Consider the following 24,613-nt stretch of genomic DNA (forward strand, 5'->3'; position numbering starts at 1 on the left):
CTTTTGAAAATCACGTGATCGGCTCCGATCCCCGATCACGTGATCGGATCGGGACATCTCTAATTACGGCTGATATTATCATTTAATCATCAATCTTTCCTTTATGTAATGCATGCCCTTTTTACACGAAGAGAACACTCCACATATGTGAGGCTAACCGTTTATTTTTAATGAGAGGGTTTTCAGATGTGTGAGGTCATTACTGATTACTGCCTTTCAAAAAGCAAAGTTGAAGCCAAAGAAATACTGTTTTACATTTTCTATCTTTCTATATAATGACTACTCTACATTCTGGTTCTGATTCATACCCTTAGTTCTTTGCTTTACTCTATATATACCGTTCACTCTTCGTTTGGTCTAATAGGTGTATAAGTTCAATAGTTGTAATTATCCTTGGAGAAACCACTCAACTTGTAGGCTTTTTAAAAGACTTAAATAGGATTTTGAAACTCTCAATGCAATTCATCTCTGATGAGTCCTTTCTCGGAACACGCACACTAGTTCACCAGACGCATTTCACAATGTTTCTTACAAAGATGAGAGAGTTTAAGAGAGTATGCAAAACATAATAGTGTCAATAAAAACACATCAAGTGTGACTCACCCGTATTGGTACCTGGCTTTGCATACGATGATGTGTTGAAATACTTTTTATTGGAAACTACATTTGAAAGCAAGCTAGGTGAGGTCTGTCCTGAGTAAACCTCCCAAAAAAATGCTTGCTGTTGAGATTGTTTTAATTGTTTCCAGATGGCAGCTGAAGTCTCAGTGGTGGAGATCTCACAGCCTCAGCATACAATTAACAACAAGTAACAACATACAGTATACATTTGTATTACATTCGGGGTTAACTACTTGTTTACACTAAGCTTGCTGCAAGCACTGGAGTCCACTAGCTGTGATTCTAATATTCAAAGATTTCTTCTAAAGGCTGCACTAATAAATATAAATAATGTTTAATATTAACCGTGTATCAAATGAGGGTGATGTGTGTAGTGTGAAGGATTGAGAAACAAGAGAAGATTATCACTATATGATGTTTTGGCATCACAGATCTCATTTGCTTTGATTTAAGCTTTGCTCTGGTAACTTCACTGTACACTAAACTACCTGATCAGCACCAACAAGAAGACATACACAGTAAGCAAGTCGCTGGCAAATATAGTGGAGCTATTAGCACTTACAGATTTATTTCTTTCAGGAGTAATACAGAGCTAAAAGAAGAGTGAACTTTGTCACGTACGGTGGCTAGAAACATGACTCTAAATGGACACTGATGATGCTTTGTGTGTACGCAGTCTGTGATGCCAGGTCAATGTGTCTACAATCTGCTGTGCTTACCCCCCTCCCCCCCCTGTTTCTTTCTGTATCACATGATAGCAGCGTACCGACAAATGTTCTTCTTTATCATTTGCTGCGGTCTGTCCCTCTTTGATAGCTTCAGTGATGAGAGTCCCAAAATCACTGGAAAGTTTTGATCAAAGACTCAGCTCAGCCTTTGAAAAAGCAAATCCTGTGGCAGTGATGTGTGTGTTAAAAGAAAGCCCTCCATGTCTCTGTCTCCCTCAGGTGAGCACCTGCGTGTATGTCCTCAGGGATACACCTGCTGCACATCTGAGATGGAGGACAAACTCCACCAGCAGAGCAAACTGGAGTTTGAGAACTTGGTCAAGAACAGCAGCCACAACATGAGGACGACGTTTGTCTCCAGGCATAAAAAGTTTGATGGTGAGTGAAATGTATCTCTTCGACGTGTAAGAAGGACTTATTCATTTTTATCCCGGGCAATGTTACTTTAAATAAATGTGTTCAAGACAAGCACTATCAATCTTGTTATATCTGATGACCTTTTCTATATTTAAAAAATAACTTAAAACAACAAGTAAAGATACAGCAGAGCATTACTTTTTTTAATAGATTTTAGCCCTCTTCTTCTTAACTTCATTTTGGGAATAGTTTTCTTTCTCTTGTCATACCAGCTCCAAATCCTATAGATCTGTCTAACTAGCTATCTATATTTTATTTTATGCGCACCTCACAGACATCGAATGTATGCTTTTCCTGAGTGACTGATGGGAGCATTGCTCAGTATATTTGTGCGTTGTACTTGGCGTCCTCAAAGAGCCACTGTGAATTAGCTCTCATACCGCTTTGTGGGGAATGAATGTTTCTGGCATTCTGTATGCTTGAATGCAAACCTGTATGTAAGCCTTTAGTCATGTTGCACATCATTAGATCAAGGTTCTACAGTTTCTTCAATCCCCTTATATTTCAGTCAATCTGTTCATATTCTTGTCTAGGGCTCGCTCTCCTGATCATGAGTCAGTTGGTTCATTTGCATCAATTGATGTTACCAACAAAACACTTACTTGAAGGTAAATATTTCATACATGAAGTTTAAATAAAGACCAGCTGTGACACGCTATAACAGCAGATTCTATGAGCCTTTTTCTGCCCCTCAGTCATCTGTGATTCTGTGAAAAAATATCTATGTGCAGATGGTGGGAATGGGAATGCAGGCCCTTTAATAAGGAAAAAGGGATAACAATGAATGATGAATAAGGACATATTTCTTTGGTCCTTGGCAAACCGCATGTCTAAATCCACTCGTTTTTTCCCTTTATGAGATATCAAGTGTGTTACAAGTAAACCTACAAAACGGACTACCTGGACCAGAAAGGATATGGCTGGAATAAGAGAGACGCACATTTTGCCTGGCCAAAAAGCATCAAAATAATTTTTATTTCAGGTTGTCAGTGCTGGGTGGTAAATTATCCATCTGTCAGGTTGGCAGTCAACTGCGGACAATACCTGCACGTCCCTGGAATACAGTAGAGTAGGGTTATCTCAAATACAATATTAGTCAGTAAAGAAAATGAACTTAGGTTGAGTGGCTGATAAAAGATTTTAGTTTTTAATGGAAATATTCTTTAAAAAGTACAGTATGTCTTCTCCAAATATAAATGTGGACCCATGCATTTGAATTATACACGTTGTCATCCATTTTTATGACAATGTGATGTCATCATTTATACATTAAACTCTGAACCACATTTGTCAAAATCAGCTCAAACATTTATGTTAAAACAAACTAAACGTAATGTGGATGGACAGGATCAGACTTTGGTTTGTTGTGCATGCAAGGTTAGAGATGTCCCAAGTCCTGAGGTAGGCATACTTTAACGGACTGTTTTGGCTAAAATCATATTCATAACTTCTTGCAAATGCAATGTAAAAACAAGGGAAACTTAGGTTTGAAATTGGATATAAAATGTCTCCTCCCTTTTCTCTTGAGAAAATATTAGGGTAGAAACCATTCGAGTTGCAGTGCATTTAGCTAGCGTTGTCTAATGCTTTCATCTGTGGCAGGTCATGTGAGCTGTCACCAATGAATACCCTACGTGACATGATTGAAATTCAAACCTGTCTGTTGTTTGGTTAAAGTGATCTGTGCAGCCGTTTTCCGTACTGGTCCAAAGATTGCTTTTTCTGGGAAGAAGCTTCACTCTGTAACACCACTAGTGTCTGTAGTTCCCACCGCTCCAACTCACTCGCTGTTTTTTCTGTAGCTGATCATGTCACGACAAATTCAGTCACATTCTGCAATTAAACTTTCATTCACATTATATCATTAATTTAAGCTTTCTTAGCTTAATATTTTAGAGCCTGTCCCTTTAGCATTTTTATCAAGAAGCTCATGAAAAAATAAGCCATGTCAGATTAAATAGGTTACAACTGTAAATTCAATGTGTCACATATATATTAAATTGCCATTCGAAACAGATAAGAACAGGATCACATTTAGTATCAGCCTATACTAAATGTTAAAGGACTTAGATTGGGATCAGGGCCAAACTTGAACAGCGCTTTCTTAAAAGTAAGTGAAATGTATTATTGTGTGACCTATTATTGTTACTTTGTATTGTTTATTTATTTACTTTTTACTGTTGGCCGTCTACTAATGACACTATGACAACCACTTAACCACATTTTATTTTATTCGAGCAATCCTAATGAAATCTTCATTTCACCACAGAACAAAAGATGACAGGATTGAGTCTTTTTAGAGTCGAGATAATAATATACTTTAAAGATTATGTTTTGCAAGGCATCATTACACATGGGTTTAAAACATTTTAAATACTTTTTCACAGCAGAGTGATGTTAGTGATGTTAGCACTAGGGAATTTAGAATTCTGCAGAAAAAGCAAAGAGGTTCCAGCACACCATATTTTACATTTCCTCAAAGAAATGTGTGGGAGTAAGGTGCTCATTTAAACCCAAACTCTTCAAGTTGTAAATGACTGGTTTCGGTATGTTTTCTCCCTCACTTGAAGCTGGAATGCAGGCAATAAATTGTACTGTTTTTTATCATACAGAAGTTCACTGCTGGCAGCACAATACAAAAATACATTAAATAGAAACACAGTGAAACATTTATGGCTTAAAAATACATTTGTTTTTATTGAAATAAAAAATAAAAATCTTAATTAACTTTTTTAAGACCATTTTGTGTACACAGGAATTATGAAAACTAATAATTTAATTTAATCACATTTAAACGGTTCAACAGTGTTTCAGAAAATCCTTTAATCAGTAGCTTTAGGTTATGCAATCATTGCCAGTTTGTTTGAATTGAGCAGTAAAAACTGGTGTCTGCATATTCCTACGTTGAGAGCATCGTTTCAAAGTCGACCCCTCTAGAACAACGTCGATATATCTGTGCAGTTATATAGTGGCACTGGTGACACAAATCACTTACGCAATTCCATCTTCTACTCATGCCCATATTGTCAGGCCTCTCAACATCACATTCATTCTCCTTGCGTTAAGCTCCCTCCACCTCATGGGGTTTGAATCATCCCTCATCAATTTTATATGCCCTCATTTCTGTCCCCAGTTATTTATAGGGCCCTATTATGAAAACCTTAACTTACTTTTTGATTACTGACTGCTTCCCCTGGAGGCCTTTGAGTTTTGATGCATTATTGAGCAATCCTGAAGCAATGAATGACTGTTGCACACTGGAATTTAGGTTTGGGTAATTCTGAATGTCCAATCATCTGGCTGAGGAAATATTTCTCCCCCATCTCTCAATGTGCCTTATACTCTCCCAGAGAGACCTGGAGTCTGGTCATATTCCAGTCCCATTGATGCACAGTATGGATAAAGAAACTAAGCCGGCTTTGTGTTGTTTAAATTGTGCACTCCTTTGGCTCAGTGTGGTTACCACCTCCCACTGCTTTGTTTTAAGTCTCTGATAGCATTGGTCTTCTTTGCCATGGCTCAGTGGGTGCCCTTCGATAACCCTGTTTAAAGAAAATAAATGAGATAAATATTGGCTATATTTATGTGTGAGAAGAGAAGCCTGAGAGATGGAGACAGAGATGAAGAGAGGGAGACAGTGGATGTGTAAAAGAGGCAGATTAATGGCAGTGGGTGAACAATGATAAAGGGTGCACAGTCAAGGGATTTGAGATTGAAGCGACTGTACGGAGTAGTTTGGGGAAACTGAAGCATGTCATATTACATATTTTTTTATTTCTTAAAATGTTGGTTTTGTATTACATATTTAAAATGTCTCTATCTTTGTAGACATTCAATCAAACAAGAAAGGGGAATTTGTGATATTTGTGCAGGAACTGCTTACAGGGCAACTACTTTAGCTTGACTAACCTTGTCAATCTGAATATAGTATTTTTTTTAAATACATATTTCTAAAATGTAATCCTCTTTCATTACTCCTAATTGTCTCCAAGCAATGACTGTATTGTTGAGGAGTTTAGAGGAGGGTTGTGTAAAGTGGATGGTACAAAACAGCCAAAAGAGCTAGGATAGATAGTTTTGTTTTGGATTCTCCAGCTCCCCATTACCTCAAAGGTCAGCACCGTCAAGACAGTTTGCTTTTGGTAAACAAGAGTAATTTGCATATCAAGTTGCACCAAAGTTGCATAAGATCTGCATAGATTCACTTGGCTTACGCAAGCAAATCTGCCTACTTAAAACACGCTTAAATTGTAAGTAATTGATTGAGCTTCTAAATTATTCTGTTTCAAATATTGGTGTGAATGGAATACAACAATTTGACCTTATAGAAAATTGCATCTCAATTACAAATGGACTATATCCTAAAAGAGGTTGGAATAATTCATGTAAATGTTTTAAAAAACAAACATATCCCTCTTAAATAATACTCTCAACTTATATGTCGCAGTTGAAGGCTTTAAGGTGCAGAAATAAAGTCACTTTATGTAATACCTTTATCATTTTGTTTCTTTCCCGTGCTTGAAGCTACAATATTTCAACTTGCATGGAGTAAAATAATAAATGTGCCATTGTTTTACGGCTACACTTTAAATCAATTGAATTATCCTGTTCAGCATTTTATACATCGCTTCAATTCAGCAGTATATTGAGTCTCTTTGACAGCTAGCAGTAGGTCTGCGGCAGGATAAGAGGTTAATAGACAGAATTGCAGAGAAGTTTGACTCAATTGTATTTCCTGCATTACCCTTTCTGTTTGTTCTTGTTGTTTGATAGATGCTCATTAGCCTCAGTTTGGTTGATGCTTTTCTATGGAGACCTCTGCAAGAGATTAGAGTGTGTGGTTGGTTGACTAAAGTCTGGGTTGAGCAGCAGCCTTGGATGACTGAGCTCTTTGATCCTGCCCCAGTAGAGCTTCTCCACTCAACGCTGAGCCCCTCATTCACTCCAACCATCCCTTATTCATACCAGACTTAAACCAAGACTGACTCCGAGCACAACAGCCCATTCTCTCTAATCTGCGTTCTCTACAAATTCACAAGGTCTTTGTTGATTGTGTAGGCACACAGGGCAAACATAAACGCTGCTCAAGTTTTAGCAGATTCGTTCTTTATCCGTAACGGTTTAGGTTAAGGTGAAACAACCTAAAGATGGGACACTTTCCCTCATCCAGCTTCAATTGGTTATTCAAATTATTTTGATTTTTTCTGACAGTCAAACACCAGCAGACACTGGACACTAATAGTGCTACATGATTCGTTTTGTGCATTACAGTTGTTTGTGCACCACAGAACACCTAGTGAATCATTTAAAGGATAAGCGCCAAACACATTTTTCATGCATTAAAGAGAAGTAAATGGGACGTTAAATATTTGGCTTTTCATAGTTAACACATTGGTTCTGTGCATGATTATGAGGCCTCTTTGGAATAAAGTAGAAACAACAAAGCTTGACTAGTAAATCAGAGTGTGATGAGTCACAGTCCACAGTGCACTTCAAATCCGACCCCATTAAAACAACTGAACAAATATGTGAACCGATGTGTTGCAACTCTCAACAGTAATGTCTCATGGAGTAATGGACAATCATTTCCCCTCATTTCAAACACATTTTCCTCATGAAGCAAAAAACACTTTAAAACTATTTTTTAGTTTCGTAAGTTGTCAAATGCTTTTGATCTTTTATATCCAGTCAACCAAACCCTGAAGCTTCAGCTCTATCGGGCAAGGCAATATTGTCAAATAGGGATGAAGACAGCACTAACATGATCCAGACCTGCCACTAAATTAGGTTTACAAATACCTTACATTCTGCTTCAGTAAGAGATGAATGGACACGATTTGAAGTCTATTCATAAAACTGAATCGTTATATTGAAAATGCTTTTGATATAAATGTGCAGTCGATAAGGCCATCTCCAAATAAACATTACATCTTATGTAGCCTTCAAACCACATTTTTTATATAATAGGTTTAAAAGACAATTTGCTTTTGTGTCAAATAGGTTTCCCTTTTACATACTTTGCTACAACTTTGGAAGTTTGGTTTAAAAAGATTGAATGACAATATGAAATGCTGGATCATCCTTTATTATCTCTGTGTGTGTAAATCATAATCAAAATACTTCACTCAGTTTCAAATAAACACTGTGGTGTTGCCTGGTGTTTTTTTTTAAGGAATGTGACTTTTATAGTATATTTATTTGTTTTATTTTATTTAAGTTTGCCTTTTCATCAACAACATTCTCAACGTTGAGTGCAAATCAAAAATACAGAAGCATGCGTATTGTCCGTTTTCACACCGCCTCCCACACCCTGTACAGAACAACCCAACAGTCATTTTACACAAACATTTAATTTAAAGGGGACCTATCATGCAAAATGCACTTTTGTACGTCTTTTATACATGAATATGTGTCCCCGGTGTTCCAGGGAACTCACCAAGTGTCAGAAAACACAACCCTCTCTATTTTCCTCCATACCCAAATCTCTAAAAACGGGGCTGCAACGGATCTGATAAAAACTGATCCAGATTTGAACACGTTACTGACGTCAGGACGGTGGCGCTACGGCTATTGGGCCAACTCCACCAATCAGGACGAGACACGGCCATTGCCGTTCGAAAGCGCTGGAGACGCTGTAGTACATATGCCAGGCCTGTAGGTGGTGCTGTTCTCACATAATCAGCCCTTGCAAAAACAGGGCTAAAAAAGTGCAAATTGAGCGAAATGAGGCATGGCTAATGCATGATCTGTTTGGTATTTTGAAAAGAAAAAAAGTATAAATATGCCTTATATAGGCATGGTCCTACACTATATTATTAAAATATAGCATGATAGGTCCACTTTAAAGTCAGTGCATCCAAAGCCAGGACCGCTCTTATATCTATATAAGTATATATATATTTAACATATACAACCTCTGGTAATCTACTAACTTCCCCATACATCACAGACTCAGAGCCTTTACATTTATAATTCATGCTCGATAGTCATTGAAGTACTTACTAAGTAACATTTGAAAATGCCCGAAATTCCTAGCAGACTTCAAGTGGCTACATCAAAAACAGAATCTCAGAGGTCCTCATTATGCTCGTCTTGCCCCAGTTCAGCTGTGAAGAAATGAACTAGAATCATGATTACCCATTTGTCACAACAAGCATAGAATACTTTATAGAAGGTAAATGACTTAACTTAAAATGTTCAAACAAAATACTTAATTTCCTCAATGGAACACATTTTGTCTGTTTTGCTTTCCCAAACTTGAATGATAGCTTTAACACATTTAATTACACCATGCTCTACTGCTGCACGCTAAGTACTTGGGGTTGTGGACAGATTTCTAATTCCTATTATCCTTTGTGCATAATATAATAGCCAACATTATTAATTTAAACTATGAATAAATTGAATAAAGAGGTTACACGTACACACTGCAAGATTCTGATGAGATTTGGCCCCATTTAAATATTACACTCTAGATTAAAGTTTGGGTGCTATAGCCTGCTGGACAGTAATTTGGCAGAAGTACATTTGCTAAATACATGGAGTGATGTTGGCCACATATTTTCCAAAAATGTATAGAGTAAGTTGGTATATATTAATACTCCTCAAGTTCATCTATAAGGTAAACTAGACTAAAAAGATATAGCTGCTAACGACTGTATATGCCATGTTCGTTGATATAAATAATATACATTACAGAGCTAAGCAATGCAAGGATTTCACTGTAATAGAACAATAATCCCAACCTCCCATCAGCTTCGGTCTCACACCTCCACGTCCCGCTCCCCTTCAGTGTCCCACTCTCCCACACCACTGACCTCCCCCGACACATCAAATTCTCTCTCAATAAATGAAAGGGATGTAAACAGACTTTTCAAAAAACTCAATAGCAGAAAAGCGGCTGGCCCTGACAATGTCTCCCCCTCCACCCTGAAGCTCTGTGCTGATCAGCTGTTTCCTGTGTTTACTGAAATCTTTAACACCTCCCTGGAGACATGCCACGTCCCAGCATGCTTCAAAACCTCCACCTTTATCCCGGTTCCAAAGAAAACAAGGATCACAGGATTAAATGACTACAGACCCGTCGCCCTGACCTCTGTGGTTATGAAGTCCTTTGAGCGCCTTGTCCTGTCCCACCTAAAATCCATCACAGACCCACTCCTGGACCCCCTGCAGTTCGCCTACAGAGCCAACAGGTCTGTGGACGACGCTGTCAACATGGCCCTTCACTTCCTCCACCAGCACCTGGACACAGCAGGAACCTACGCCAGGATCCTGTTTGTGGACTTCAGCTCCACCTTCAACACCATCATCCCGGCTCTGCTGCAGGACAAGCTCTCCCAGCTGCATGTGCCCGACTCCAGCTGCAGGTGGATCACAGACTTCCTGTCTGACAGGAAGCAGCACGTGAGGCTGGGGAAACACGTCTCTGACCCCCGGACCATCAGCACCGGTTCCCCTCAAGGCTGCGTTCTTTCCCCTCTGCTCTTCTCCCTGTACACCAACAGCTGTACCTCCAGTCACCAGTTTGTCAAGCTCCTGAAGTTCGCAGACGACACCACCCTCATCGGACTCATCTCTGGTGGGGACGAGTCTGCCTACAAGTGGGAGATGGACCATCTGGTGACCTGGTGTGGGGAAAACCACCTGGAGCTCAACGCCCTCAAGACAGTGGAGATGGTTGTGGACTTCAAGAAGAATGCAGCCCCACCCGCCCCCATCACTCTGTGTGACTCCCCAGTAACTGCTGTGGAGTCTTTCCGCTTCCTGGGCAGCATCATCGCCCAGGACCTCAAATGGGAGCAGAACATCTGCTCCCTCATCAAAAAAAGCCCAACAGAGGATGTTCTTCCTGAGGCAGCTGAAGAAATTCAACCTGCCAAAGACAATGATGGTGAACTTCTACACCTCCATCATTGAGTCCATCCTCACCTCCTCCATCACCATCTGGTACGCCGCAGCCACAGCCAAGGATAAGGGCAGGCTGCAGCGGGTCATCCGCTCTGCAGAGAAGGTGATCGGCTGTAATCTGCCATCCCTCCACGACCTGCACGCCTCCAGAACCCTGAGGCGGGCAGGGAAGATAGTGGCCGACCCCTCCCACCCTGGACACAAACTGTTCACCCCCCTCCCTTCTGGCAGGAGGCTGCGCTCCATCAGAACCAAAACCTCTCGCCACCTGAACAGTTTCTTCCCCTCCGCTACCAGCCTCTTAAACAAGGCCCAGCCCCCCCACTGACACTTACCTCAGCCACAACGTAGTCTCTATTTGCATTACATTAATGCACACAATGTTCATACTGCTTACTGCACATATTTCTTGTTTCATATTTCATATTTTATGTCCTATAATTCATTCATAGCATTCTATTTCTATGTAAATTACTGCTTTATTTTATTGATATTTAACTATATTTTATTACGGTGTCCTTAAAGATTTTTTGTTTTATATTAGATTTATTTTTCTTCTTTTAGGGGATTCTATTGGTTCATGCCAAATATGGAATTACAGTATCTTTGTATGAATACATTTCAGCGGAAAGGTATACAGTGGTTGAGATTGGATTGAAGGTGCCCTGTGAATGTTTCTCGTAAACAAACAAAAGCATGTTGTCATTTAGTGTTACTCTTCAAAACATATTCTGTGTGAAGTCCTACAAATGAAATGAATGTGCTTTATTCCTCATATAATGTTTACAAAAGTGATTTATCTTTTTGAAACCGGCAATGTTGACCTGATCCATGTAAACAGTTTTCCTTTTTGATTGCCTTTGTTGGTGCATTGCTGCATATCACGGTGCATTACCTTCTTGTCCATCAGAAGAATAGTGTGACAGCACTTTCAGGCATGTTTACCACGTCACAGCCACGGGTGTGCATGTGCATGTGCGTCCTCTTTGCGTGTGCACCATACACAGAAAATTGGGGCCCAATAATGGCAAAAAGGAAACAGCTGGAGGTCAAAAACTCCACAGGGAACCTTAAACTATCCAAGGGTGACATTTCTGTGTCACGTCAGATAACAAATATTACATATAAGATATCACACTGACAGCTGCAAGATTTGTAAAAATGTGGAAAATAAAATTACTGTAGCAAAGAAAAACAACCAATTTGACTTGTAAAGCCAAATAACATATAATCACAAACCTTCGGCCCTTGAATAGGTAAAGGAAAATATTTTTTACAGGATGAAGCACATGTTCAGGACTTGGTAACCATCTGATGGCACAGGACCCTCATTACACAGGAGAGAAATATACACATGGCACGGCAAGGCATACACAGAGTTAACCCCCTACAGTATTGTGATGCAACTGAAAGCTTTTTGACTGAGAGGCAAGTCATTTTCTAATGAAATCTAAAACCATGTGGACATGCAGTTCTTGGAAGTGTTCATAAATAAATAACCTCTGTTTTGGTGTCCCTGTGTTATCCTAAGTGAATGTCAGGAAGTCTGTGAGTCTCTGAGGACAGAGGGAATGGGGTCTGTCCAGCAGTCCTCTAGCTGAGAGTTGGTGGCAGCCTCCATCATCTGGCACAGGCTGCAGCCCCGTGTCACTTTTGTACTTCAGGATGGATGGCTCTGTGTGGCCTGGACACTGTTAACTCTGTCCCGATGGTGAGCTTCAAGGAGAAGCTATAAGAGGCGTACCTTTCCAAGCCACTATAGCAAAAACCAGGAGGAAATCCAGGGGCCTGGTGCAATGTGATTTTTCTTTCCAATATATTTATTACATTTAAACTTTGTGTCAGATATTGAAACATATACACTGTGAAAACTCACTTAGAAAAAATTCTATCCTCAGGATATTGAGTTTGCTCGAGCTACAGCTGAGATTGTGCCGTCTATTGAGACAGATGAAAAATGTTTCCCTCTTCCTGCAAAGGTGGGGAAATGCCTCCCTCATAGATCCCCGCTGCTCAGACCCGTTTTTATCTCTATTAATCATTTAAGAATTGTATGAATGTGGTGACCGCGAGGTTGGCATAATTCTTTAGTTTAGCACTTCACATGTGATGAATATGTGAATTTTAAAGCTAGATTATAAAATACGTCAGAGAAGCTCTCCATGTATGCAGTACACTAGCGATAGGGGTATTGACATTGAGATTAAAAAGTAGGTAGGTAAATATAACAGGCTATTATTAAAATCTAAATTGAAATTGAAGTGGGATTTTGATTTAGCAGTATGAATGTGCTAAAGGGTTCACTCTTAAAATAGAGAAAGTGAGTAGGATGAATTATGGTTTGGTAATCAGACACTTTTTAAGGTGTTTATAATACTAAGGTAATATAATAGTAGGTATTTATAGTCACACGACTTGTAAGTGTGTAAGGAAATGATAGCATGTGAGTTGAGTCCTTTTTCAGGCACACCATCTTTCTCTTTCTTAAGCAGAACAATACAAAAATAAATAATCTAATATAATCTTTTTAATTACATATTTGTACAAAATTATGTTTTTAATGAAAACAATCATTTCGAGTAAGAAGCCTAAAAACATACATTATATATATATATTGATAAAGACCAGATTCTTTAGTTCAATGATTATACTAAAATGAAATTGAATTAAACTATAGTTTTAGAGTCCAATAATCAAGTTGTTGCTAAGTGGCTGTATAGGCGGTGTTGCTCTCTGTAAATCTGTACCCAAAACACACACACAATGGCAGACACTTTATCAAAATGCATTGCAGTCATATAAATCAAATCAGATAATTTTAGTTGATTCAGATGAGAAAATGAAAAAGCTGTTTCTACAGAAATAAATCCTGTCTTTCCCTTAAAATCTAAGACAGACTGCAGGGTAAAACTAACTAATAGTCTCACGTTTATCTATCGTCTGTGAGAGTGATTTAGGGGAACAGTGTGATGTGTCTGGCTCTGGCTTCAGTCCTGCTTTTGCCTGGGTGAAAGCTAACCTTCGTTAGTGACAAGGACAGACACCAACAATACACAGACTTTTTTTCTTCTTCCTCTGAGAACCTCAGTGTACTCACTCGGGCGCAGGAAACACTCTGCAGGATGGATTAGCCTAACAAAGCTCTGCTCGGGAGCTTTCAATGGAAGAGGCACTCCAGCAGCCAGGTTGAGACAAAGCTGCTTATCCACAGGGTCACAGTAATGTAATGGTGTGTGCAGCCAATTTGCTCCTCGCTCTTCAACGACTGTGAATATCATCCATGGGAAGAAATCACTTAGATTTTCTGAACCTGGCTAATTGACTTCTCCAATGCCTCTTAACGCTGAAGTCAGATCGTGGATGACAGAGAGATGCCCTCAGCAAAGGTGGATATTGTCAATATAATTAACTGAACAGACAAGGCGAACTGTAGCTTTGCCCCCCAGTTTTATTTATAGCCAAGTCTTACGGCAGTTAAGTTGGTAACTACTTTATATTTTACGATCCAGAATTAATTACATCACTACTTTACTGCGATAATGGTTGCGTCATTAGATTTCATGGCAACGCTGCTGGTGAGGATTCATAGTTTTATAATATGTTATTATAATGCTGTAATAATATTTGTGTATTCATTGTTCGGACAAAACATAACTGCAATATTTTAGCAAAGTAAATAATTAGGTTAAAAATAAACCTAACCCTAAGGAGTGTGAAACAACATTACATTTTTCTGAAATATGAGATTTGGATTATTAAGTATAAAATAATACCACTCTAAATAATCATTGCACTCTTATAACAGTTTCAGAGTCATGACAGAAAAATATCAAATGAATCTCAGCTGATTAATTATTCAACACGTTCTTATTCTTTTCTATACATGACATCTTGATTACTCACTATCAAAACAGGACTCCCAACATTTTGGTTAGAGATGTTGCTGTTAAAAGCTAATGACTTCTAATGTAGCCTAGCGCTACTGGCCTCGAGCAAAGATGAGAGGAGGGCTACACACCCCCCAAAAAAAGCTAAGCGATGTGCCAACATCTAAATGAGATAAATACTCTAACCTAATAGACAGATTAAGAAATCATATCTTACCCAACAAAACAATTAGTATCGGTGAATGTTTTTTTATTACATTTGGCAAAAGCTTGTCAACATTGTGATTATGCAATTTTATGAGATTGTTGGACAATAATCAGTTTTGCCCAAATGTATTTAGCTGTTTAAGAATCTAAGTCAACGGGTAATTGCCTTAATACAGTAATTGTGCAATAATGTAATTGCTTGTGATGCTTAAATTCAAGCTGCATCATAACAAAGAAAAATAACTTCCTCTTCAAAATTGATAGAGTACTCTCTAGATGCTGGGTGGAGGACATTGGAAGAGCTTTTCTATCTGATATATCATGCAGTTTTGAAACACCATGAATGTTTCAACGGTTCTTGAGGGAGTTCAATTTGTTACATTTTGGAATGCCAACATTTGTATGGATCTAAACCTAGGAATGTGAAGATTATATGAAGAACACATGATTATTACCACATGCAAGTCGGTGGAGCTGCTGATGTGTGGGCACTGTGATGTATGCGTGTATTTCTTGTTAAAGTAACAATAATTAGATTTGGGTGTTCTTGTTGCAAATGAACAACCAGTGTTCTGTTATCCCTTGGCTGACAGCTTGTTCTCACTTCTGGGATGTCACTCAGGGCAGGGAGTGAGCTAAGTATCCTGCAGAGAAACAAAGTAAGATCATAAAACCCATTACACAACAGGTGTGTGAGCCAGTCAACCTCAGACCATTTATCTTTTGCTTACTCTCCAAGCCTGGGCACCTCGCTGGGCGACCACACACACACACACACACACACACACACACACACACACACACACACACACACACACCACACACACACACACACACACACACACACACACACACACACACACACACACACACACACCACACACACACGCACCCGCACACACACACACACTGTTTCGGGCTTTAACAAACCTTTCCCTCTTTTGTACCTGTCAGTATTTGGGCTTCCTTCATCATCATTCAGAAAGCCAATTTTTTAAAACAGCAAAATACCACAGCATTAACCAAGATCAGTCAAGTCAAAGCAACAAGAATAGGTTAGTCGTGATGAGCTAGTGTGGAGGTCTGGAGGTCGAGAGGCAAGGTGCAGATGAAAGAGACTTTTTTTTTAAGAAGTGTCTGGATTTAGAGACAAAATCTGTCAAACTGACTGAGTAGGAAAGAAGAAACAGACCACAGTGAAGTGTTGAATAATGGTCTCGATTAAGTGGAGTGCTGTGATAGGTTACTGGTGTCATTTTGTTTGCTTGTGTGGTGGTTTGTTCCACAATGAACATGATTACAACAACTCACTATAGAATGCAGTTGAAAAGCAGTGCTGCAACCCAGTCTAGACACAAAATACAGACTAGAGAATAACCAGAGCTTTGAGTCAACACTTGTTTAAAACAGATTTAAAAGGAACAATTCACAAAGTGACTGTTATGTCTATGCTGTTGCATCAGATTGCATTATATTGAATGGATGTGATAGTGTCCACGTTCTTCTATTTTGCGAGAGTAGACTTTCTGTACAGTAGGAATAATCCTTCTAGCGTACATTGGTACTATGTTCACAAGTGCCTTTCTACAGGAAGCAAACAAATAGAAAAAATAGAGTTTCGTCAAACTGTGAAGGATAATTATACTTTTCCAACCATCTCTGTTTATTCTTAAATACCCAATTATACTGTTCAGGGTTGTGCAGACTTGAGACGACCTCAGCATGCATTAAGCAAGAGGTGGGGAAAAACCCTTTATTAATATTGTATGTTGATTTTTCTTGGTTTCATGCTTCTGCCTATACAGCATTATTTTAATTCCAAAGATGCACACGATGTCTCTATACATGAGAGGCAAAGGAAGGCTGAAGCAGAAATAGTGTCCATTTCTTACTGCAAAGTGAGGTGTGAGAATGTGCTCTACTTTTCTCATTCCTAAAACTCTTCAAGCCTCATTAAGTACGAAAACAAGCCAACTAGCTGCTGTGAATGGTTTGTAGCATTTGCCTGAGCCAAGAAAGGTTCTGTACGTCGCGCAGGGAGACAAAGCTGAATCGAGCAATCAGAGGCAGACGTTAATGAGAAAAGTTTAATGTTTTACGTGTTGTCTTACATGCTGAGTGATGAGGTTTATGGTTTATTGTGGTCAGTTAAATAATATGCTGTGTGTGTTGTTAGATTTGAGACAAAAATATCAGTTTTGTAGAATAACAATGATAAAGATATAAAATATTTTACGTCATTTTACCTTGATTTTACAAAACGTTTGCAAGCAGCTCTATTAAGCTGTATTCAGGCACAGCAGTGCTCTGAGTTTATGCTAATGTCAGCATGTAGGATCATATTTACATGCTCACCATCTTAGTTTGGTTAGCATGCTCACATTCCGGGACTTTACAAAGATTACAGCTGAGGTTAATTGTCTTTAGTTGTGCTGTGACTTTGTCATAAACACTTGAACTTTGAGGAAAGGTCAGAGCATCATCAAAGTTATTATAATGGATTCCGGTGGGGACATGAATGTTTGTACCAAACAGTTACAGAAACATTTCATTAACATTACATTACATGTCATTTGTTAGACCCTTTTATCCAAAGCGACTAACATACATTCAGTACTGTGGGCAATCCCCACAGGAGCAATTTGGGGTGAAGTGTCTTGCCCAGGGACACAACGACATGTTGACTGCAGTGGGACTCGAACTTGCTACCCCCTGATTCGAAGTCCAGCACATATCCACTGAGCCACAGCCTCCCTTTAAAACACATGGACACATGTCAGAGAATCACCAAAGTCATTCAGACTTTGGCCTAAGGGAACAATGCATTTCTTTACTATGTTTGACTAGGAATGTATTTCGTACAGTAGGGGTTGTTAGAGGGAAATTCAGGAGATCTTCTGGGTATATATTTGTACACAATGTCATTGCAATCCATCCAATTGTTGTTGAGATATTTTGGTCTGAACTGATAGACCTTTGGAATGACCTTGCAATCCAAAGACCCACTATGGGAGAGTGAATAAAAACTGCTCTCCCAGCCAGTGAAATTGTCACCCACATTATCTCTTGAATAACACACACTTCTAACTTTGCTGCTGACAATGACTCAGCTCAAAATGTAGAAACAAGTGCTTCTCTCTGACAATCTTGTTCCCACATACATATCAGACTTATATAAAATGATATCTCTCACCAGAAATCACCGCGTTTGAAAACATTTCCCCTTACACACAAACAAAATATTTGTCATACTTTAAATGTCAAAATAGACACTTTGAGAGATGAACCTCAGAGTGCAGGCAAACAACTCTTGGTCTGAGCCAAAGCACTAGAGCTCTTTGACTGAACGCTTATCCCTCTGTTGGAGTTTGCAGGCTTACATCATGTTTACAGCTATAGTCTTGCATAAGCACGGAAAATTCATTGTTTACATCCGGTTTGCGTAATACTAACTGAATGCATACAAAATCAAATCTATTGTTGTGCTTTTTATTCCCGGCCTCAAATCAACACATTGTAGTTCTCACTGCTATGCTTTTGTATCTCCAGTAATACAGCCGGCTCTGTTGAAAGATTGGTGAGAATAGGGAAAATAGTACTGGTGGTTTTGGGAATGAGAAATGTGTCTGTGTGGATAAGATGTAATGCACAAGAAAAATGAAACTCACCAAAGGTTAAACAGGCCAAAGAAATGTCATCAAAATGCCACTTAAACAAGATTTGGCCTTTTGGATTCTTTCATCGCATCTAACTTTGTGCCAGCTGCGGCTTGAATATGAGTGAAAATGCAGCATGGTCCTCTGAAAAGGTCGATCAAGATCTGTTTGAAGTAAAACCTAGACTTAACCTTAAATCACAGAGGGATTTTGTGCATCAGAAAGCATGTTAATTTGACCAGTAACGCACATTTGAAGATTTCATATGTCATTAAACATCAATTATGGAATTATGATAAACGATGAAAGACAGTGAGAAAACAACAAAATATAATACCACACCTTTTTCTCCATAAAACAAGGATATCATGCAAATCATTCAATTCTCCAGAAGGTCGTGTTTCATGTCTGATTGTCGACCTATTAATTAATGACAAATAGAGAACACCAGAGATGTGACTAATGGAAGCTGGGCCCTTGCAGCTAGGCAACTGCGAGGCTGACATGACTGCTTAAGTAAATATTCGCAAATAGGATTATTCTGCCCACTCTCTCTCAACTGGGATCATGCTTCATTTTCTGCACTTAATTTCATGACCTGCTCAGGTAGTGATGTTCTGAAAGCAAGGGTGTAGTTCTGACCTCAAAAGAGATGAGGACATAACCGTGCAAACCAAAACAAACAAACAAACAACATAATGTTAAGAAATAATCCTATAGCCTGCATTTGTGTATTTATTTATTGTGCATTGCATAATAGTGGCAGTATAACCAAACCCACATTTGAAGTTGTATATAAACTGTTACATTAACACAAAATAATTACATGTTATTTATTTTAAAGGGACCTTTCTAATACATAATTTCTATCTCTAGTGTTTTCTATAACTCCAACACTTTAAATTTAAATACACATGTTGTTGAAGTGCTCTTTAAAGCTATAATTTGTGACTGCGACTTTTCTTTAGAGGCTGTATGTAGAACATTATGTAATATAAGACCTGGTTAATTCACCCCACTACAATCATGGTTTGCCACGGGGAAAAATTGACATTAATCCAGCTCTCTAAATATGTCAATAATATGCAGCCACAACGACCAGCAGCAATAAGACAGGGCAACATCTATGTGACCTGTAAGCTGAATTGCACATTTTAAAATTGGGGGAATAATATCCCTCCTCTTCACATTGGAAGTGAGAAACATTATTTAAATAATGGCCACATTTGTTGCTAAACACAGATGGTTATGAAAGCTCAAACCATATACTAGCTACTAACTGGCTGTACTGTAGCTGTTACTAACTTCTCCCACACTAATGTTCAAGACAGCTAATTATTTTATGCCTGGCAGTCGTCCCTAGCCTGCGGCCACCTTGGCTACACTTCACCTTCATTTCCCCTCGGTTACTAGACACAACGGGCTCTGAAAGTGGAGGATTTCACCCCTCTATTTTTGAGCCTCAGGCTGATGGGCCCTATTCACAACAAATAAGAGGATCAAACTGCACTGGGTGTGGGTGCAGTGCAGTCTCTGAGTACATGAGAAGGGAAAGGAGGACAGTGTCTATAAGCCTGTTTTCTCCCAAGTTGGGTACAATTTCTTAAGGCAGTTCAATTTGGTTTGACAATTTAGAGTGAAGTTAAAAATAGCAACCGATTCTTTCACCTCTTTTTTTATCTGATATATCCTGATGTGCTTGATTGTTTCTGTGATGGACGTGTGTGATCATGTGAGTGGGCTTTCTTTATTGTGTTAATGAGGGTTGCTGCAGTTACAGTATGTAGCAATTTAGAGGGACTGAAGCTTATCAGCCAATACACATCTCGTACTATTTTCAGCTTCAACCCGACCTTAATTCCCCTCATGCTGTTTATATTTTAACATGGAGTGACATTACTTCAACAAAAGCTCTGTGATACAAAACTGTTAGAATTTTTAAATTGCTTTGACAGTTATATCTGATAACAGTATGAATTGTCACATCCTTTATAATCTTATCTTAATCTTTGAAGTGTAATGCAATTAGCCATCCCTGATTAATCTCCTCACATTAGTAATTTCATCGTGGTTGAAAACAGCTTTTTTGTTTTGCAGGTATCAGGTAAAACGTGGGCATGACTGAGATCATTTTATCCCCCAATTTCACACAATTGCTGGAGCAGAATTAGCTAAAGCGTTCCTTTGTTGTTCTGTCAAGAAAGGAACAAAACAAAGAATCTGTTAAATTCTCCTGTGTACAAACACGGTGTGCTCTGGGGAACTAGCGGTGACCCACCAATTTGACTGATTGTATTAGTCTGAAAAATGAGGGACGGTGGAAGAGATGACACTGCTTCAGCTTTCATTAACTCAAAATCACTTTCCGCATAGAGTGAAACAGTGCACAAAGGTAATTAATTTCCTCAAGGACAATTATTTTAGTGCCTCGAGATAATGACAAGAACTCGTCAAAGTTCAATCTTGGTAGATACTGTAGGTGGTTTTGAAGGAAAATGATCCCCAAAGGCCCAATTTAGAGACGGTATTGCGCCATCTCTGGTGACAAAGTTAATTCACCGTGTAGCTTAGATGTATCCGTAAGAGACTCACTCTATTAGCAGTGTAGAATATTATACTGCGGAAAGAGCAATAACACTAGGATACTGTATATTGACCTTCCTCATAAGGAATGCAGTGCACAGGGAAATTAGGCCTACTTTTAACAAAATAAACGTCTTCATACAGTTCTTCAAAATACATGTTGTGGGTGTACAGAACAATACATTGGTAATTAAAAAAACAACAGTCTGGCATTTTAATACTTTATAATTGCTTGATTGAAAATCTAAATGTTATACATGCTATTATATATTACACACGCTTTTCAGTACTGCCTGAATGGAAAGCATGTATCAAATACGTCTTGAACAGTAACAAAAATATCTCATTGGTTTTAAGTAGATTTAGTCTTTAAGCCTGAAAGTTGAGACTCAAACACGCAACAGATGGGAGCATGTGCAGTAACGCTTAAGTGTGTGTACTATGCAAGACATTTTTAATGTCACTTAATTGAATTACATCTTTGTGTTTAAAATAGAAATGCTTTTACAATAATTGTTTACTGGCCAAGTCGCCAAGGTATTAGAAAAAGTTATTGTGTTTGAATTTATTTGGAATGTTGCCTTGCTTGTTTTTAATAAATGGGCTGCTAATAGTGCAATCACACAGTCACGCAAGACAGGGGGATAATGGAGGTTGTTTTTGGCTGTTGGGAGTCAGTGGGTCTTCAGTTCAATGCTGGTAGCTGGAAGGGTACCATGTTGCCTCTGGGGCACTGCAGAGGTGCCCTTGAGCAAGGCAGCCAACCTCCAAGTCTGCTCCTTTGGCGTACCCTGCGCTATGACCCCTGCTGAAAAATGTATCTGTGTAGTGGTATCTAGGAGGGATATATGAATAGATAATGTGCAACTGCCTCTTGGGAATTTACCTTGTAAGAAGTGCCTTGTGGTGATTGACGAATAAAGAATACATTATCAGTGTGTTAGGGTCTAGCATAAATCCTCATCTATCAGATCACCTACATGCTGTGCCGTCAGTTCTGCAACGCAGTGTAGAGTTAAGACTTCCTTTTCCCAAGAGAAAACAGATGTCCTTGTCCCGGAGTTGCAAGGCACAAATAATATGGCATCTCAAATGATTTGCCAAGGGCAGGCAATGTCCTATTTTAACTTCAAATCGCCTTCCGAATAAATAGAAATTTCAGTTGCCGTATTTTACATGCCTAAAGTTGTAGAGGCTTTCCTCATTAGAAAAGCAGCATTGGTTGATTTCAAATGCTTTTATTATTTAGTAATAATAGTAGTAAGGAAGTTAGGGTAGATGGTTAACTCTAGATTTCTTTCCCATTTATGAACCAAGCAGTCTGTAAATCACTTAATTAGAAACCTGTGTGAACAAGTGTTGTTAAGTTGGCATTGCTCACCTCCAAAGCTAAATCAAACTGCTGAATTGGAAGATGTTCACACCGTGTCGCTGACCTTTTCTTGGGAGTGAGAAGAGTGGGGAGTCACATTTATTTTATCTAGGTTCCTTTGACCGGGGAAATTACAACTGTAACTATTATTTGATCACCTTAATGTAAGAGAAGACAGTAACCTATGACAACATAACATTACCAGCTGACCATCATGCCTGAGCGGGACGGACTGTGAATCTCCTATGGTTCACAGTGAAATGCCCATGAAGCATTCACTCTCTTGCTTCCAGTCCTGTCACAGAGGCTGCTGTTGGGTGGCAGGAGTGATGAATGTGGGGACAGGCTGCTGAGAGCTGAGACTTGTTGGTTTTGACACAGAGCAAGAAAGGATTCAAACAAGCAGACGATGTAGGCTGGCCTGGTCACAGCCAACCAAACAATTTACATTCTTAGCTGTGTGTCATCTTCTGTGTGCAAGCAATGCCCGCTTCCTGACACATTTTTCGTACTGCTCTGCTGGTTAACTGGTTTCCTCTTTTTGATAGGCTGTCAATTTTAGCCTATTTGAAAGTGGTAATTATTGGAAGAGAAGAGGGAGCTCAATGAGACACCAGTCACAAAGGCCACTTCTTGCTTCCTCCTCTCCCTCGTATTTAATGACGCCAAAGCTGTGCCTTTTGGCTCCAACCTTCTCATATAATTTACCACCGTCCTTTATTTAAAAGGCAGCTCCCTCCTCGTTCACGCCATCATTCAGCAAGTCCTAAACTATCATCGCCTGTCTTATTAACACCGGAGGCCATCACAAATCATAGTTCTCTTTAAAAGATTTAGATGTTCTTTTATCATGCTCCTGCTGCTTCTTATGCTCTCTCCAACATCACACCATAGGGTTTGGAGGACTGACTCTGAATTGGAACCAGTTCCTAATATCTAAGGAGAAGTAAGGCTGCAGCCACACGAGGACGATAACGGTCGTATCTGCTACAGTTCTCTATCAGATAGACGGTTCGGCCACACGAGGCCGACATGGAAACGCATAAAACGATAACGATAACGGGTCCCAAGGTGGGTAGATCTGCAAACGAAACGCTCTTGGGGGGCAAACGGCTCCGTGTTTACGCCTATACGATCATTTCCTGATAACGATGACGCAATAGCCCCAGTGTTTCGAGCCAGGTCCCGGTATCTCGCAGGACAGTGCACCCAGCAGGAGCTTCCAGCTAGATTTGATCGATATGGACATCAATGGGAGTGAAGTCTAATCGGACAAGAGAGGAGACACGCAGCTCTGCATGATAACCTGCAGCTCCACCCGCTGTGATGCAGCGATGAGCGGAACAAAACACACACTTCAAGTTAGATCATCACCCTTAGCTATTTTAATTACCTCTCAAACTACCTAAACTAGTTATAAATATGTTTATTTTTACTGTCGGGTCACTCATTACTGGATCAGCCAGCTGCATGAAACCACGGATACTGACGGGCTGTCAGGAGATGGGGAGGAAAAGAGAGGCTCCGTCCTCCGTGTATTATTCTTATATTATTATATAGAGTCGTTATTCATTTGTTTTAAAGCTCAATAAATAACAAAGAAGACCTTTGACCGGCTCTTTTCTAATTTTGTCCGGAAGATTTTAACTTTAACGGACATGTTGACCGGTGAAACCCCACCTCTGCTGCTAAATCCAGCGCGGAGAATAAACAGAAGGGCAACCATGGCAACCATGCATGCGCGGGAAGTCTTCTTCGCTGCTTTTGGTGTATTCTGTGGCCGAAGTACAGCGCCACTTACAGGCCCGGCATATGTACTACAACGTCTCCAGCGCTTTCGAGCGGTCTCGTGCTGAAGTACAGCGCCACTTACAGGCCCGGCATATGTACTACAGCGTCTCCAGCGCTTTCGAGCGGTCTCGTGCCGAAGTACAGCACCACTTTCAGGCCCGGCATATGTACTACAGCGTCTCCAGTGCTTTCGAACGGTCTCATGTGAACGGACACATTTCTGGTGCCTGTTGCGTGTGGACGGAATAATTTTTTGATAACAATTTCGGTCCGTTTGCGTTATCGTCCTCGTGTGGCTCCAGCCTAAGACACAGGTTTTCTTCTGTTAATTTACTATTGAAAGTGAATTTTGACCAATGGGGAAGGAAGTATTTAGATTATTATCACACTATTATTAGAGCAGTTAGATGTTAGCTGATTGTGTTTAGGTTATAGCCTGCA

The 24,613-nt window shown here is 39.5% G+C and overlaps 1 protein-coding gene across 2 annotated transcripts in view; it reads left to right on the plus strand.

Annotated features, from left to right (window-relative positions):
- The window catches only part of LOC117471715 (glypican-6-like), a 132,137-nt gene that overhangs the window by 29,560 nt on the left and 77,964 nt on the right, over positions 1-24,613 (plus strand). For both annotated transcript variants that reach the window (XM_034116909.1, XM_034116910.1), the window contains exon 2: positions 1,569-1,727. In XM_034116909.1, the coding sequence (XP_033972800.1) occupies positions 1,569-1,727 (159 nt within the window). The remainder of the gene's footprint in view (positions 1-1,568; positions 1,728-24,613) is intronic.

Source organism: Trematomus bernacchii, unplaced genomic scaffold (assembly GCF_902827165.1).
Source record: "Trematomus bernacchii unplaced genomic scaffold, fTreBer1.1, whole genome shotgun sequence".
In the NCBI taxonomy this organism is placed as follows: domain Eukaryota; kingdom Metazoa; phylum Chordata; class Actinopteri; order Perciformes; family Nototheniidae; genus Trematomus; species Trematomus bernacchii.